At 41.6% G+C, this 16,400-nt stretch overlaps 1 protein-coding gene across 2 annotated transcripts in view; it reads left to right on the top strand.

The window, feature by feature from the left end:
* The window catches only part of cd36 (CD36 molecule (thrombospondin receptor)), a 35,810-nt gene extending 20,345 nt beyond the window's left edge, over positions 1 to 15,465 (top strand). For both annotated transcript variants that reach the window (XM_063072805.1, XM_063072806.1), the window contains exons 8-13: positions 707 to 894; positions 3,058 to 3,176; positions 5,360 to 5,433; positions 7,741 to 7,795; positions 9,608 to 9,766; positions 13,635 to 15,465. In XM_063072805.1, the coding sequence (XP_062928875.1) occupies positions 707 to 894; positions 3,058 to 3,176; positions 5,360 to 5,433; positions 7,741 to 7,795; positions 9,608 to 9,766 (595 nt within the window). In that variant the 3' untranslated portion in view covers positions 13,635 to 15,465. The remainder of the gene's footprint in view (positions 1 to 706; positions 895 to 3,057; positions 3,177 to 5,359; positions 5,434 to 7,740; positions 7,796 to 9,607; positions 9,767 to 13,634) is intronic.
* Positions 15,466 to 16,400: the final 935 nt, after the last annotated feature.

Raw genomic sequence — 16,400 nt, 5'->3', positions numbered from 1 at the left:
TCTTCTGAGGCTGTGCTGCAATAGCCTTCCTAAACTCCCCTACTATAGAAAACATTTTCTCCACATAATCGATAAATTTGAATAAGAACCCCCCCCCCACCCCGTCACCTCTTTCTTCTAGACTCCCCTATTATAGGAAACTTTCTCCCCACATATTCGATAAATTTGAATAAGAACCCCCCCCCCCCCCGGCCACCTCATTCTTCTAAACTCCAGTGATTACATGCTCAGAGACATTAAACGCTCCTCATACATTAACCTTTTCATTCCTGGGGTCATTCTCGCGAACTTCCTCTGAACCCTCTTCAATGTCAGCACACCCTTTCTTAGATAAAGGGTCCAAAACTGCTTACAATACTCCCAAGTGCAATCTGATCAATGCCTTATAAAGCTCCAGCATTATATCCTTGCATTTATATTCATAAAGACATGCCCCAGGTTAGAACTCCACTTCACAGGTGCAAACTACATTTGACAAGCATGGAGATTTTAAAGTTGCTGTACAGTGCCACCTACTCAGGTCAGACTATCTGGAACACTGGAGGTGCATGGTGAATGATCAGAAGTGTACTGAGCAGGTGTTGAAACACTGTGAATTGCATCATCATCATAAAGGAAGGGATGGATTTACAACAGCTTAGAGTAAACTTTAGCTACTGTTTACGATGGACAAAATAAACCTAATTCATGTCTACTGATTCCATAGATCCATCTATGCCGAATACGAACAAAAGAAATCACTAAAGGGCATTCCTGTCCATCGGTTTGTTATCCCCCCTAAGGCTCTTGCATCCTTTGTTGGGAATCCTGACAATCACTGCTATTGCAAAGACATGACGATATCAAAAAACTGCACTTTTTCAGGAATCTTGGGAATTAGCTCCTGCAAAGGGGGTAAGTAATGACCAACACGAGGACATCTGCAGATGCTGGAAATTCAAGCAACACACACGAAAAATGCTGGTGAACGCAGCAGGCCAGGCAGCATCTATAGGAAGAGGTACAGTCGACATTTCGGGCCAATACCCTTCGTCAGGACTAACAACGAAGGGTCTCGGCCCGAAATGTTGACTGTACATCTTCTTATAGCTGCTGCCTGGCCCGCTGCGTTCACCAGCATTTTTTGTGTGTGTTGGTTAAGTAACGGCCATATGGACTTATGGATATATGGATTTGCAGCAGGGTTAGGTCACTGGGCACCCCCAGTCTGCTCTGAACATTAGTAAGATCTGATTGCAACCTCAGCTACATATTCCTGTCTACTCACAGTAACCTCTTAACCCCTTGCTGATCAGGTGTCTCTCTAAAACATTCTTGTATTCTGCTTCCACTGCCCTTTGAAGACTGTCATCTACCCTTTATCTTGAAGGGATGACCTCATATTTTTATCAGTGACTTAGCTCTAGACTCTCTATAGACAAAGAATCATGTCAGCAAGCCACCCTGTCAAGATCTTTCAGAATCTTAGATGTTTCAGTTGTTCCCTGTCATTCTTCTGAACCCAAGTCAAAACAAGGCAAGCTTGTCCAATTTCCTTCTTAAAGGGAAACCCACCCACTCAAGGATCAGCCTTATAAAGCTTCCAATGCACTGACATCCTTCCTTAAGTAAAGACCCAATACTACTGTAAATTGGCTCTTCTGTTGTGGTCTCTTCAATGCAGAGGCTACTAAATGGAAGAAAGCATCACTTGGGATTTTGTCAATATCCTATATAAATCTTGCGAAGTATGAGCACTTAACCAAATATTATGGAAGATCTTAATTTTTTTTATTTCCCCGAGACTTTGCAATTGGAAGTTTGGTTTTAGAATTCAAAGGGCTTTTGTCATTGATGGGCAATTTCCATATCAAAGGTACATTTAATGTCAGAGAAATGTATACAATATACATCCTGAAATACTTTTTCTTTGTAACCATCCATGAAAAACAGAAAAGTGCCCCCAAAGAATGAATGACAGATAAATGTTAGAACCCCAAAACCCCCACCCCCAGCTCCCCACTCCAATGCGTAAGCAGCAGCAAAGAAATGATGCCTGCTTCCCCACCAGCGAAAAAAGAAGCATGCATTGGCACCCACTACCGAGCACTCAAGCGTGCAGCAAAGCGTCAAGAAAGACATAGACTTGCAGTACCCCAAAGACTACTCGGTATTCAACATACCACAGGGTCTCTCTCTCCCTACTAAGGGAAAGAAGAGGTGTCTCCATTTCATTCAATAACAGAGAAAGAGAACTCAGCTCACTGAACAGATGCTGCTGATTGGTGGTCCTTGGTAGCACAACTGTAACCTTGGCACATGCAGTGCTGAGAAAGGCTGGGATTAAACTTTGGACTCAGTCCTGAACTCAGGTATCTGACGTTCAAGAATGGCTATTGCACATTTTCTTCACTGAAAAAGAGCTCTTTCAGGATTTGTGTCAGGGGCAGAGTTCAGGATGAAATGTGGCTACTGACCCAAACAGCCTGGGAAGGTGGGTTGGTAAGAGAGGAAGATAGATCAGAGTAGATGTGAAAAGTAGTGGAGCAACTAGGAGAGTGGAGGATACCCCTTACAGGAAACAGGATGGGAGAAAAGTGAAATTATTTGTTCTGACAATCACTGGACTCGTAATAGACAAAGTGTGCCCAGTAATGAAGATAGAGGATGAAGGGATGGGAAGATACAGCTGAAGTCAATGAAGGCAGTAAAGTCATGACTTTTTTCTTTTTGATGTGGGAATAGAAAATGGCAGCTGCAGTCAGAAGCATGCCAGAGGAGGAGTAAAGATATTAATTAAGAGGTTCCAAAGAATGAATATTATTTGGTCTGGAGAAGAAATGGTTTGCATGGGATAAATAAGCTTTCTCATTTTTGTTTTTTTCCTGGTGCTTTGTTATAATTTTTCATTATTGAATTTATTATTTATTCAAGTTTTGTTGTGTTTTCTGCCTCAATATTAGTCGATGATCAAGATATTTTATGTTGTGACTTAAATTCTAACCTGTGAAATATTTCTAAGAATCTTGGGTGTGGTGGAACTCACAACTCCAGTGTAATGGTGTGATTAAATTTCAGGAAAACCAATTTATATCTCACTCCCTCACTTCCTGTACGCTAGTGATGAACTTGTTAACTCAATTGATGGAATGAGACCCAACAAGGAGGAGCATGAAACCTTGCTTGATGTGGAACCTGTAAGCGAAAACAATTTTTCTTAAAAAAATTATTGAATTAATTTCAACATATTTCTAAGAGGAAGAAGTAGATTTCAAATTTGAAGGAATACGTAGTTAAAAAAAAACAGCTATGGCAGTCACAACTCAGAACATAAGAACATAAGAACATTGAAATAGGAGCAGGAGTGGGCCATCTGGCCCATCGAGCCTGCTCTGCCATTCAATAAGATCATGGCTGATCTGGCCATGGACTCATCTCCACCTACCTGCCTTTTCCCCATAAACTTAATTCTCCTACTATGCAAAAATATATCCAACCTTGTCTTAAATACATCTACTGAGGTAGCCTCCACTGCTTCATCAGGCAGAGAATTCCACAGATTCACCACTCTCTGGGAAAAGCAGTTCCTCCTCATCTCCATCCTAAATCTACTCCCCTGAATCTTGAGGCTATGTCCCCTAGTTCCAGTCTCATCTACCAGTGGAAATTTAACTTTCCTACCTCTATCTTATCTATCCCTTTCATATTTTTATATTTTTCTACAAGATCTCCTCCCATCCTTCTGAATTCATGTGAGTACAGCCCCAGGTGAATCAATCTCTCCTCATAGTCTAGCTCCCTCATCTCTGGAATCAACCTTGTGAAACTCCTCTGCACCGCCTCCAAAGCCAGTATATCCTTCCTCAAGTAAGGAGACCAGAACTGCATGCAGTACTCCAGATATGGCCTCACCAGTACCCTGCACAGTTGCAACATAACCCCCCTGCTCTTAAATTCAATCCCTTTTGCAATGAAGGCCATTTGCTTTCTTGATAGCTTGCTGCACCTGCAAACCAAACTTCTGTGATTCATGCACAAACATTTCCAAATCCATCTGCACAGCAGCATGCCGCAATTTTTTTTACCATTTAAGTAATAATCTGATCTTCCATTTTACCTTCCAAAGTGGATGACCTCGCATTTACCAGCATTGTACTCCATCTGCCAGACCCTTGCTTACTCACTTAACCTATCCATATCTCTCTGCAGACTCTCCACATCCTCTGTACAATTTGCTTTTCCACTCAATTTAGTGTCATCATCAAACTTAGATACACTACACACGGTCCCCTCTTCCAGATCGTTAATGTATATTGTGAACGGTTGGAGGCCCAGCATCGACCCCTGTGGCACACCGCTCACCACTGATTGCCGACCAGAGTAACACCCATGTATCCCAACTCTCTGCTTTCTATTAGTTAACCAATCATCTATCCATGTTAATACATCACCCCAACTTTAAGCATCCTTAACTTATAGATAAGTCTTTTTATGCGGCACCTTATCGAATGCCTTCTGGAAATCCAAGTAAATAATGTCCATCTGTTCCCCTCTATCCACTGCGCTCGTTATATCCTCAAAGAACAGTAAGTTTGTCAAACTGGACCTGCCTTTGCTGAATCCATGCTGCTTCTGATGACGGATCCATTTCTTTCCAGATGCCTCATTATTTCTTCTTTAATGATAGCTTCAAGCATTTTCCCAACTACAGATGTTAAACTAACCAGCCTATAGTTACCCGCCTTTTGCCTACATCCTTTTTTGAACAGTGGCGTGACACTCGCCATCGTCCAGTCCACTGGGACTGCCCAGATTCCAGAGAATTTTGGTAAATCATCACCTGAGCCTCTGCTATAACTTTTACCATTTCTTTCACTATCCTGGGATGCACTCCAGCAGGACCAGGAGACTTATCTATCTTATGGCCTACATGTTTTCTCAGCACCACCTCTTTAGTGGTAGCTATTGTACTGAGGTTCTCACCTCACATCGCATCAGTAACATCTCTCTTTGGCATGTTAGGCATCTCGTCCACCATGAAGACTGACACAAAATAGTCATTCAAAGCCTCTGCCATTTCCTCAGTTACCTTATATCAATTCCCTCTTCTCGTCCTCCAAGGGACCTTTCTTCACTTTAGCCACCCTTTTCCACTTATATATGATGGTAGTGTGGAAACTCGCAACTTAACCTGATGAAACTTTCCAATTCTGGGAAAGAGTGAAGTTAAATTTGAAACAATATTATGGTGAAAAACCATGTCAATTCCATAAATTCCCAATCTGGGCTGAATTACCTGTTTTACTGTCTGTTCAATTGGCAATATTTAATATATAATTTCTCTCTGTATGATGCTTTTATATTTTGTTTTTCTTTGCAGTTTACTGGATTTTCATTAAGAGTTGCTAAGCGTATACAAATCAACTTAATGTTTAAACCTTCAAAGAAAATTAAGTATGTTGGATTTATATTCATTACTCAAACATGCACATATTTGAAGCTGTTTAAGTTTTCACATTAAAAATATAATCTTTTGTCAGGGTCTTTACTTGCCAAAAAACTCAGGCACATTCAATAGATGTATAAATACCAAGTGATTGAATTTCTAGAGGTGCTACTTGGAGGCAGAGTCAAACAACTCAAAGAGCCATAAAAGGAAATATTGGAAGTGTTACGTAAAAGCTGGGCTTTATAGAGTGTTTTTGAGCAGTGGAAAGTGGAGGGAGCCGCAGTGCGTGTGACCAAAGTGTCTAAAGACACAACCTCCAATAAATGGGATGAAGGGAACTGTGTACACAAAGATCAGAATGGGCAAAATGTAGAGTTTAGAAGAGGGCATCTGGGGGTCATAGACAGAAAGAGAGGTCAAGACCATCAAAAGACTGCAAATATAAAGCTGAGACTTTGTGGAACTGAAAAGTAAGGCATTTAATGGAATTTGGTTCATGGTTCATACAGACAGTAGGGTTGAATGTTATAGTCATAGTCATACTTTATTGATCCTGGGGGAAATTGGTTTTTGTTACAGTTGCACCATAAATAATTAAATAGTAATATGTAAATTATGCCAAGAAGTAAGTCCAGGACCAGCCTATTGTCTCAGGGTGTCTGACCCTCCAAGGGAGGAGTTGTAAAGTTTGATGGCCACAGGCAGGAATGACTTCCTATGACGCTCTGTGTTGCATCTCGGTGGAATGAGTCTCTGGCTGAATGTACTCCTGTGCCCAACCAGTACATTATGTAGTGGATGGGAGACATTGTCCAAGATGGCATGCAACTTGGACAGCATCCTCTTTTCAGACACCACCGTCAGAGAGTCCAGTTCCATCCCCACAACATCACTGGCCTTACAAATGAGTTTGTTGATTCTGTTGGTGTCTGCTACCCTCAGCATGCTGCCCCAGCACACAACAGCAAACATGATAGCACTGGCCACCACAGATTCATAGAACATTGTCAGCATCATCCGGCAGATGTTAAAGGACCTCAGTCTCCTCAGGAAATAGAGTCAGTTCTGACCCTTCTTGTAGACAGCCTCAGTGTTCTTTGACCAGTCCAGTTTATTGTCAATTTGTATCCCCAGGTATTTGTAATCCTCCACCATGTCCACCCTGACCCCCTGGATGGAAATTGGGGTCACCGGTGCCTTAGCCCTCCTCAGGTCTACCACCAGCTCCTTAGTCTTTTTCACATTAAGCTGCAGATAATTCTGCTCACACCATGTGACAAAGTTTCCTACCGTAGCCCTGTACTCAGCCTCATCTCCCTTGCTGATACATCCAACTATGGCAGAGTCATCAGAAAACTTCTGAATATGACAAGACTCTGTGCAGTAGTTGAAGTCCGAGGTGTAAATGGTGAAGAGAAAGGGAGACAAGACAGTTCCCTGTGGAGCCCCAGTACTGCTGATCACTCTGTCGGACACACAATGTTCCAAGCACATGTACTGTGGTCTGCCAGTCAGGTAATCAAGAATCCATGACACCAGGAAAGCATCCACCTGCATCACTGTCAGCTTCTCCCCCAGCAGAGCAGGACGGATGGTGTTGAACGCACTGGAGAAGTCAAAAAACATGACCCTCACAGTGCTCGCTGGCTTGTCCAGGTGGGCGTAGACACGGTTCAGCAGGTAGACGATGGCATCCTCAACTCCTAGTTGGGGCTGGTAGGCGAACTGGAGGGGATCTAAGTGTGGCCTGACCATAGGCCGGAGCAGCTCCAGAACAAGTCTCTCCAGGGTCTTCACGATGTGGGAAGTCAATGCCACCGGTCTGTAGTCATTGAGGCCGCTGGGACGCGGCGTCTTCGGCACAGGGATGAGTCAGGACGTCTTCCACAGCATAGGAACCCTCCGGAGCCTCAGGCTCAGGTTGAAGACATGTCGAAGTACTCCACATAGCTGAGGGGCAGAGGCTTTGAGCACCGTTTATAGAGTGTAGGGATAGGAGGGTGCGGAACAGATTACGTATTAGAAATAAGTCACAATTAAGAATCATTTCAAGACACAGGTGATCCCTCTATTTTGGTAAGTAGTGAAAGTGATGAAAAGGGAAGTTGATGAGTCTATGTTGCAGGGCTACAGGGAACAGAAAGAAGGGGAATGGGACAGATAGGGTTCCCGCCCTGGAAAGCAACATGGATACAATGGGTTGAATAGTGCTGGCAGAGGCTTAGCATGTAGCTTCAACTGTGTTGAGTTCTGTTGCAAGTTCATTGTTACAGATACAGAATGGAGTCTTCACTCAGTATTTTTTTTCATAGAATATTACAGAACATTAAGGAGCCAACATTTTTTCCACTGGTCTGGCTTACTGAGGTAGGAGGTTGTTTATGCACCAAAGTTTTGCAATGAAAAATACTTGATCAGAGAAATGAAAAAAAAACATTGACACAGTATTTATTAATGTATTGTTACTTGTGCAGAGTTTTACCTAATTATCAAATATAAAATATCTGAAGAATCTTCAAAAGGGTAATCAAAATAATTCTGCTCTCTTGCCAATTCCCCATAGCCCAGCAACTCCTTTTCTTTCAGATGCTTAACCACTTCATCCTGACGCGACAATAAAATTTGCCTGCATTGCCACCCACATCAGTACATCCTGGACATAAACCAATACTAGTGTTAGACAACATACGTCAGATAAGTGAATTACGCAGCCAAACCCAAGGGGCTTGAACTAGCAAAATGATTGGATTACTAAAGTTAATCAAAGTGATAAGTTTACAAAAATGTAAGGAACTCAGCAAACAATCAAAATAACTGAGCTGAATTTAATTTTGATATATAGCTGGCCTTTTTGCCAGTTCTGGTTATCCTGAGAACACCTATCACATAGCTTGGTATTAATGTCAGATATGTATTAGATAAAGCATTTTTGTGTTCAATGCTACAATCAATGCAACTATAATAAAAAAATAGAAAACAAATTTTAAACCTTTATTTGCTCATGGGACTTCACTGACAGTGAAGCTGTTGTGTCTTTAAATTGCTCATTTCATTGTCACCATTATTGGTACTGGCCTTTTATTTACAACTCCAGATTTTAAGTTCTCCTAAGGCCATCATAGGGTTTAGACTCCTGTCCCTGACAATGGTAAAACTCTCAGGACACCAGTCCAGCAATGGCAGCAGATTGTGCTTCACCACAAGGGTAGTTGGTATTTTCTCACAGTTGCTCCAAGCAAATAAAATTATGTAAGTGCAGAAATGCCCAGATTTTTAAAATTAATAATGAATCAGAGACAGAATCATGTTTAATATTACTGCCATATATTGTGAAATTTGTTAATTTTGTGGCCCCAGTACAATGCAATACATGATGATAAAGAAAAGATGTGAATTACCGTAAGTATATATATATGTATATCAAATAATTAAATTAAATAAGTGGTGCAAAAACAGAAATAAAAAGTAATGAGGTTGTGCTCATGGGTTCAATGTCCAGTCAGAAATCAGATGACAGAGGGGAAGAAGCTGTTCCTGAATCGCTGAGAATGTGCCTTCAGGTTTCTGTACCTCCTTCCTGATGGAGGAGCTGGTGACAGTAAATGCACTGATGTAAAATCAAGGTTAACCCCGGCAGCATAGCGTTTAGTGCGACACTATTACAGCTTGTGGTGCTCCAGAGTTCCGAGTTCAATTCCGATGCTATTCTGTAAGAAGTTTCTGTACGTGGGGTTTCCTCCCACGGTCCAAAGAGGTACAGGGTAGGTTAATTGGTTATTTTAAATTGTTCTGCGATTAAGCTGGGGTTAATCAGTTTTGTCAGAGGTTGCTGCGGTGGGAGGGCATACTCCACTAACATAAAAAAATTTAAATGTGTTATTGGCAACTGATGACAGGAACATTTTATACAGTTTAAATAAACACTGAACTTGCTACTGACCAATTATTGGTTATGAACCAGAGGCTGGTGGGTGGAATTAAATCATAGAAGAGTCATGACATAACTGACCTAACGGAACAGGGTCTGAATTTGCTACTCTAGTTCATTAGTTTCAGTGGAATTGGTGAATTGTAGAAATAATGAATTATAGAGTTATCTTGAATTTTAGCCTTTGCTGAGGCTCTGTTTATTAAAACATGCATTCCAAAAAAGGTACTGATTATTTTTTTCAATCCCAGACGGCCACTATTGATGATGAAACTGCAGAGAGATTCAGGGCATCTTTAATAAAGCCTATGAGAGCACTTGGAATTGTTCAGATAACCCTGATATGCACTGGAAGTCTGCTTTTTGTTTCATTTTCAATTGCTCTTTGTATGACTTCGAGGACCAAATAAGTAAGTATATAGAATAATACTCATGTAATTATTATCACAGTGATCATGTCTAATTTCACAAGTTGTTAGCAATGCTGGGAGAGAGGAACATAATCCTGAGAAGTTGTAGGGATCAACATCAAGGTATACATACCAGATTTAAGTATCTGTACTGAAGGGTGTTCAGGTTGTCTCCAAAAAATTTCCCATCGGGAACTAAGTCTCATTAGGTGAAGGAGAATCTGTCACTCATACTGAGAAGATTATGCAGATTGTGCCAGGCTAGTTTTCTTGATTTCATAATTTAATGTTAAAAGTCAGTTAGTGTGTAAAGGGTGTAGAGGATGAAGAGGTCTTTAAAAATAGTCTTCTTGATCTGATATTTCAGTACATTGTAGGAACACAATGGAGGAGTTCTGCATTAAGTATTATTGAACGAAGTCAGGCAAGTGGACAGATATCAATGGGGAAGCTTTTTGTATGAGAACAATAGGATAAGTGTAAGAGCAGGCTAATTACTCCTCTATCCTGCTCTGCTGTGCAATAAAATTAGGAATTCAACACCACATTTCTGCTGTCATCCCATATCCCTTGAATTAAGATCATGATGCGCTTGGATACAACAGCTTCTACTGGGTCAGCCAAAGGAGTTATTTTTTTTAAATTTTTTTTTTTGCGTTTGCAAGACCCTGCCGGACATTAGGAGCTTAAAGTTCTGCAGGTCTGCCCCATCAGTGAGTTGTTGGAGAAACTGAAGGAGATGGGCTTGGTGTGGGCCATGATGCTGCCTGCGACAGAGAAGCGTCAGTGCACGAAGGGATCGTCTCAGTCGCTTTTCTTGTGGTCACGAGATACTGTTGGACATTGGTGGTGTGGAATTCATTAGTTGATTGGCGAACGGTGGGGGAGCTGTGTGGCCTCAAGCTGTGGAGTCGCCTGTTTGCAGCCGCCCAGGGGGAGGCGTCAGAGTCGGGCGCTCTTCTGGAGTGCTGGGGGCGGTGAGGTGCAGGGTCCATGCTGGAGTCAGTGTTGCCTCCCAGTGTTCGCTCTGCAGAAGTCAAGCTGTGTATTGTGTTTGGTTACAGACTGCGGCAGCGTTCATGGACGCAGGGACCTGGACTATATATTTTTTGCGTGACCGTATTTTACTGCTATCTTATACATGCCTTGTGCTGTGTGTGACTGTTGCTACTGGGTTTCACAGCCTGGCCCCAGAGTATCGCTGTTTCATTTGGCTTTATTCATGGGTATCCACACATGGTTGAATGACAATTAAGCTTGAAATTGAACTTCACTCAGCTGTAGTGCAGATGTGTTTTTGATGGTGCAGAATCCTATCTCAGCAGGATTTAGCACAACTATGCAAATGGGCAAAGATTGATCAGACGGAAGTTCTCAGCTGAAGACATTTTACAAGAGAGCAGGAAAAAGTTATCCAGAGGCAAACAATGAGAAGCTCTTAGGGAAGCGCTCAGCTTGATAAATCCCCAAATAGAAAATATGACAGGGCTTCCATATCTGGAATGCAGCTCTTCGCTCAACATTCAGGCATCAATGAGTGTATAAGGTAGAAAATAAAAAGAAAAGTTCAAGTTTAATTATCATTCAACCAGACATGAATACCCATGAATTCAGTCAGACAAAACAGGGTTCCTCGGGGGCCAAGCTACAAAACACACTACCATCAGTCATACACAGCACAAAGCACATATAAAATAGCAGGTAAACATAGAGTCACACAAATAAAATATGGTCCTGTCTCTCTCTCTCTCTCTTGCTCTCTCTCTCACTCTCTCTTTCTCTCTCGCGCTCTCTCTCGTGCCCTCTCTCCATCTCTCCCTCTCTCGCGCTCTCCCCTGTCTCCCTCTCTCCCATATATATATATATATATATATATATATATATTTATAGTCCCTGAGTGACATGTCCTGTAAGTTGATGGTGCATGGGTGTTATCGGCAACAACAAGCAGTTTTTAGCAAATGAATGTATGTATGTACGCCCCGATGCCCGCAGTCCAGCTTGTCATTCCACCGATTGACACTAGAGGGTAGCATCCTCAGGTGGGGCCAGCGCCCCCCCCCCCACCCCGCCCACCAACCCAGCATGGACACCACACTACACTGTTTCTAGCATCGCCTCTCCTGACTGCTGCAACAGGCAAGCCCGCAGGCCGAGGCCTTTCCCCACTGCAAACGAGGCCATATGGGCTCCCCTGCTGACTCTCCCACCAATAAACAAGGGAAATGGTCTTGCAGCATTTTACATTATCAATGTCCAACAGGGTCTTGCAATTGCAAGAGAAACATCTAAGATAACCACTCGCTGTTGGAGTGCATATCACCTTCGTGCGCCAACTCCAATGCCTTCAGTGGGCAGTAACAGGGTTGGCACCAAGTCTGGCTCCTCCAGCACCTCTGCCAACAAGCAGCTCACTGATGGGATAGACATGCAGTACTGAAGTTTTTAATGTCCAGTATTGTCCTGTAATTGTAAAAAAACATAGAAACATAGAAAACCTACAACACTATAGAGGCCTTTTGGCCCACAAAGCTGTGCCGAACATGTCCTTACCTGAGAAATTACCTAGGGTTACCCATAGCCCTCTATTTTTCTGAGCTCCATACACCTGTCCAGGAGTATCTTAAAAGACCCTATGGTATCCGCCTCCACCACCGTTGCCGGCAGTCCATTCCATGCACTCACCACACTCTGTGTAAAAAAAACTTACTCCTGACATCTCCTCTGTACCTGCTTTCAAGCACCTTAAAAATGTGCCCTCTTGTGATAGCCATTTCAGCCCCGGGAAAAAACCTTTGACTATCCACATGATCAATGCCTCTAATCATCCTATACACCTCTATCAGGTCACATCTCATCCTTCATCACTTCAAGGCGAAAAGGTCGAGTTCCCTCAACCTAACCTCATAAGGCATGCTCTCCAATCCAGGCAACATCCTTGTAAATCTCCTCTGCACCTTTTCTATGGTTTCCACATCCTTCCTGTAGTAAGGCAACCAGAACTGAGCACAGTACTCCAAGTGGGACCTGACCAAGGTCCTATATAGCTGTAACATTACCTCTCAGCTCCTAAACTCAATCCCATAATTCATGAAGGCCAATGCACCGTATGCCTCCTTAACCACAGAATCAACCTGCGCAGCAGCTTTGAGTGTCCTATGGACTCGGACCCCAAGATCCCTCTGATCCTCCACACTGCCAAAAAAGACATTTAAAAAGACAAAAACACCACTGAACACATCTAAAAGAGAAAGTTACTATGAATATAAAGATCATAATACTGTGGTCAGCTTTGAACAGCATGGAAAGTATCACGTGTGAATTAAAAACAAGGCAAAGAAACATGGAAATACATTTATGGGTCAAGTCAACAAAAATCCCAAGGTGTTCACAATATGTAGAAGAATTTGATAAGAGCTTAAGTATCAGCTTAAGATGAGAAACCAAAGAGTTATTCTAATAGTAGAAGTGAAAAATATGAATACTTGGGTGCACACGAATACTCGATGCAACTTTTCGCTAAATGGGAATTCATGCAGATATTTTAGTATAGGAGCAAAACCGTGAAATATTGGAAAAGTCAAGTAAAGGCAGAGAGAAAATATTAGCTTTTGGGACTTCTAAAAGCAGCTAAGATGTATCCTAGGCTGCTAAAATAAGAAATAACAAAGGTTATTAATCCTTCAGTTTTCAATCTTCTGTCTACAGACATGGTGTCAATAGATTAGACTACAAATGTGGTGCTATTGTTTAAAATGCAAACAAAAACCCATCGAAATGGGGGAAACGTTAGTGATGGGGAAATTACTGGAAAATAAACTTAAAGCAGTTAACAAAAATGTTTTGTTTTCTTGTTTTGCTTGAATAGGTATCTATGAGGAAGTTCAGAGTACGATATTTTACCGTGCTTCAAACATTGAACAAGATGAACTGTTATGTCTCTGTTTTGATTCTTTGCAGAGCAGCATACATACTGAAAACTTAGCAGATTTTAATCTTTGATAATTTTTGTGGTAATTGTCTAAAACGAAAATGTGCATAGAATTGCAAAAAAAAAAATTCAAGGAGAGCTCTTGAATTAGTGGCAAAAGAACAGAGACTTGATGTAAAATGTATTGGCCAGCCTGAGTCGAAGCTTTGTCAACTTGCAATAAAAGCATCTCATCACCAACAAGTTCAGTGCATCTGTGGAACAACGCATGCCATGAACCATGCAAATGCATTCGAATTTTGGCGGCGTGCTTGGATGCAGCGGTTGCTCTGGGTCCAACCAAAGGCATACTTGTTCGTCTTTTACATCTTTTATGCAACTGTAAGACACAACTGCATAGTGAGAACATCAAATCCTGCAGACCTACCCCATCAGCGAGTAGCTTGATATCTGAGGAGCTGGACTTAGTGTGGAACGTGTTGCCGCCTGCTACTGTAAGGCATCAGAATCGATGTGCGAAGGTGGTGTGCTGTCTGACAAACAGAGTGAAAAATTGTCTTGGACCTATTTCTTGTGATCATAAGACCCCGTTGGACATTGGTAGTGTAAGATACTGCAAGTCCAGTTCGCTGGTTCATCCGCGAGGCAGATGGCGGAGGGAGCTGCACGGCCTCAGATGTAGCACGATGGGACTGGCCCTCCCGCCACGGGGTCACCTGTTGCCCAGGGGAGGAGATGCCAGAGGCAGTGTGGTGTGGTGTCCATGTTGGGTTGGGAGCAGGCTCCTGTTGTCAGTGCTGCCCCCCAGTGTTTGCCTGGTAGAAGACAAGCTAGACTGTCTTCATCTGCAGCTGCACTGACTAATGATCGGACTCCTGAAAGCTTGTTCTTGCCGACAACATCTCATGCACCATCAATCTGCAGGACATGACACTCAGGGACTTAGGGTATATTGATATTATGTTTGTGTGACTGTATACTTGCTGCTATCATAATTATATGTAATACTTTGTGCTCTGTATGACTGTTGGTACTGTGTTTTGCACTTTTAGCCCTGAAGGAGCACATTTGCTTTTGGCTGTGTTTGTGGGCATTCATGTATAGTAGAAAGACAATTAAACTTGAACTTGAGGCTTCAATATGAAAATAAACTTCCTGAAAAGGAAGCAAATTTTTGTGATGAACTATTCTAAAAGTTGCTTTTGATCTTTCTCCTAATATTTTTCAGTTGTAGACGCAGCAATAGGATTTTTTTTCCATGAGATAGAAAACTGGATGAATTAGATGATCCATTCCTTATGCTTTGAGGTTACCATTTCCAAATAAATGTAATATATTAACCCCAAAGACTACAATGAATCCTTGTTATATTCCTGAATAGATCAAACAACGTTAAATATCGCACTGGCCATTTAGGTAAAAGTAATTGTTAAATTGATTTACATTTATGAACATGATATATTAAAATTATGAATATTCCTGTTGCCATGGGGATAACTTCTTTTAGTATAAAACAATCAGCCATCTTGATTGATCACCCTAAGTTTTCTCAAGACCAGCTTGATTTAACGTCACTTTTTATTCCTAAGGGCGACTTAAATAGAAGAAGAACAAATTCAGTTTGAAATAAGGAATAAGTGGGTCGTGTAAATCAATGCAACTGCTACATTTCTCTCAGAAAAATGTAAATGACATTATATTGACCTTCAATGATAGTTTAAAAGAATCCCAGTCAGGTCAAATCTCATTATTCTTAAGAATCAAAGATGAAAATAAATTTGATTTAAAATTTTTACCAGTATGGTCCAATCACTGACATTGTTAATTTAATCTATTTGTGTTCATTACAACATCTACTATCTTATCAGGGTACTTTACAAGGCTGTGGGAGCTTTCTTTTACATTGCCTGAGGATTATTAAAAAGTAAGCTGATCTGAAAGTACTTGTTTATCACCAAGATTGTAAACCATTGTACTTTAAGTATATGCAGCCAAAGATGAACTTCAAATTTCTGCATCTTTACCTTATCCTGTGGCTTTTTTTTAGAGATAATTGTTTTGGAAAGAGAGAATGAATTATCTCACATTGTGAAGGAAACAATCCTTCACACCAGTTGTATGTTAATAACAATAGAAGGTTGAGGGGGGACTTGACAGAGGTATTTAAAATTATGAGGGGAATAGATAGACTTGACATGGATAGGCTTTTTCCACTGCGAGTAGGGGAGATTCAAACAAGAGGACATGAGTTGAGAGTTAAAGGGCAAAAGTTTAGGGGTAACATGAGTGGGGAAATTCTTTACTCAGAGAGTGGTAGCTGTGTGGAACGAGCTTCCAGCAGAAGTGGTTGAGGCAGGTTCGATATTGTCATTTAAAGTAAAATTGGATAGCTACATGGACAGGAAACGAATGGAGGGTTATGGGCTGAGTGCAGATCGGTGGGACTAGGTGAGAGTAAGCGTTCGGCACGGACTAGAAGGGCCGAGATGGCCTGTTTCTGTGCTGTAATTGTTATATGGTTATATGGTTATAATAACATCTGCACTTTTTGCATTGGGACTTTGGTTTAATTGAAAGTTTTGAGTTTGATTGTACCACCCATGGCATTCCATTTCAGTCAGTGTGGTAGCTTCATAAACACAAGAGATTCTCAGTCACTGGAAATCCAGAGCAATGCACACAAAACACTGGAGGAACTCAGCA

This window comes from Mobula hypostoma, chromosome 20 (genome assembly GCF_963921235.1).
Source record: "Mobula hypostoma chromosome 20, sMobHyp1.1, whole genome shotgun sequence".
Classification (NCBI taxonomy): Eukaryota; Metazoa; Chordata; class Chondrichthyes; order Myliobatiformes; family Myliobatidae; genus Mobula; species Mobula hypostoma.
This window is presented reverse-complemented; position numbering and strand designations above follow the sequence as displayed.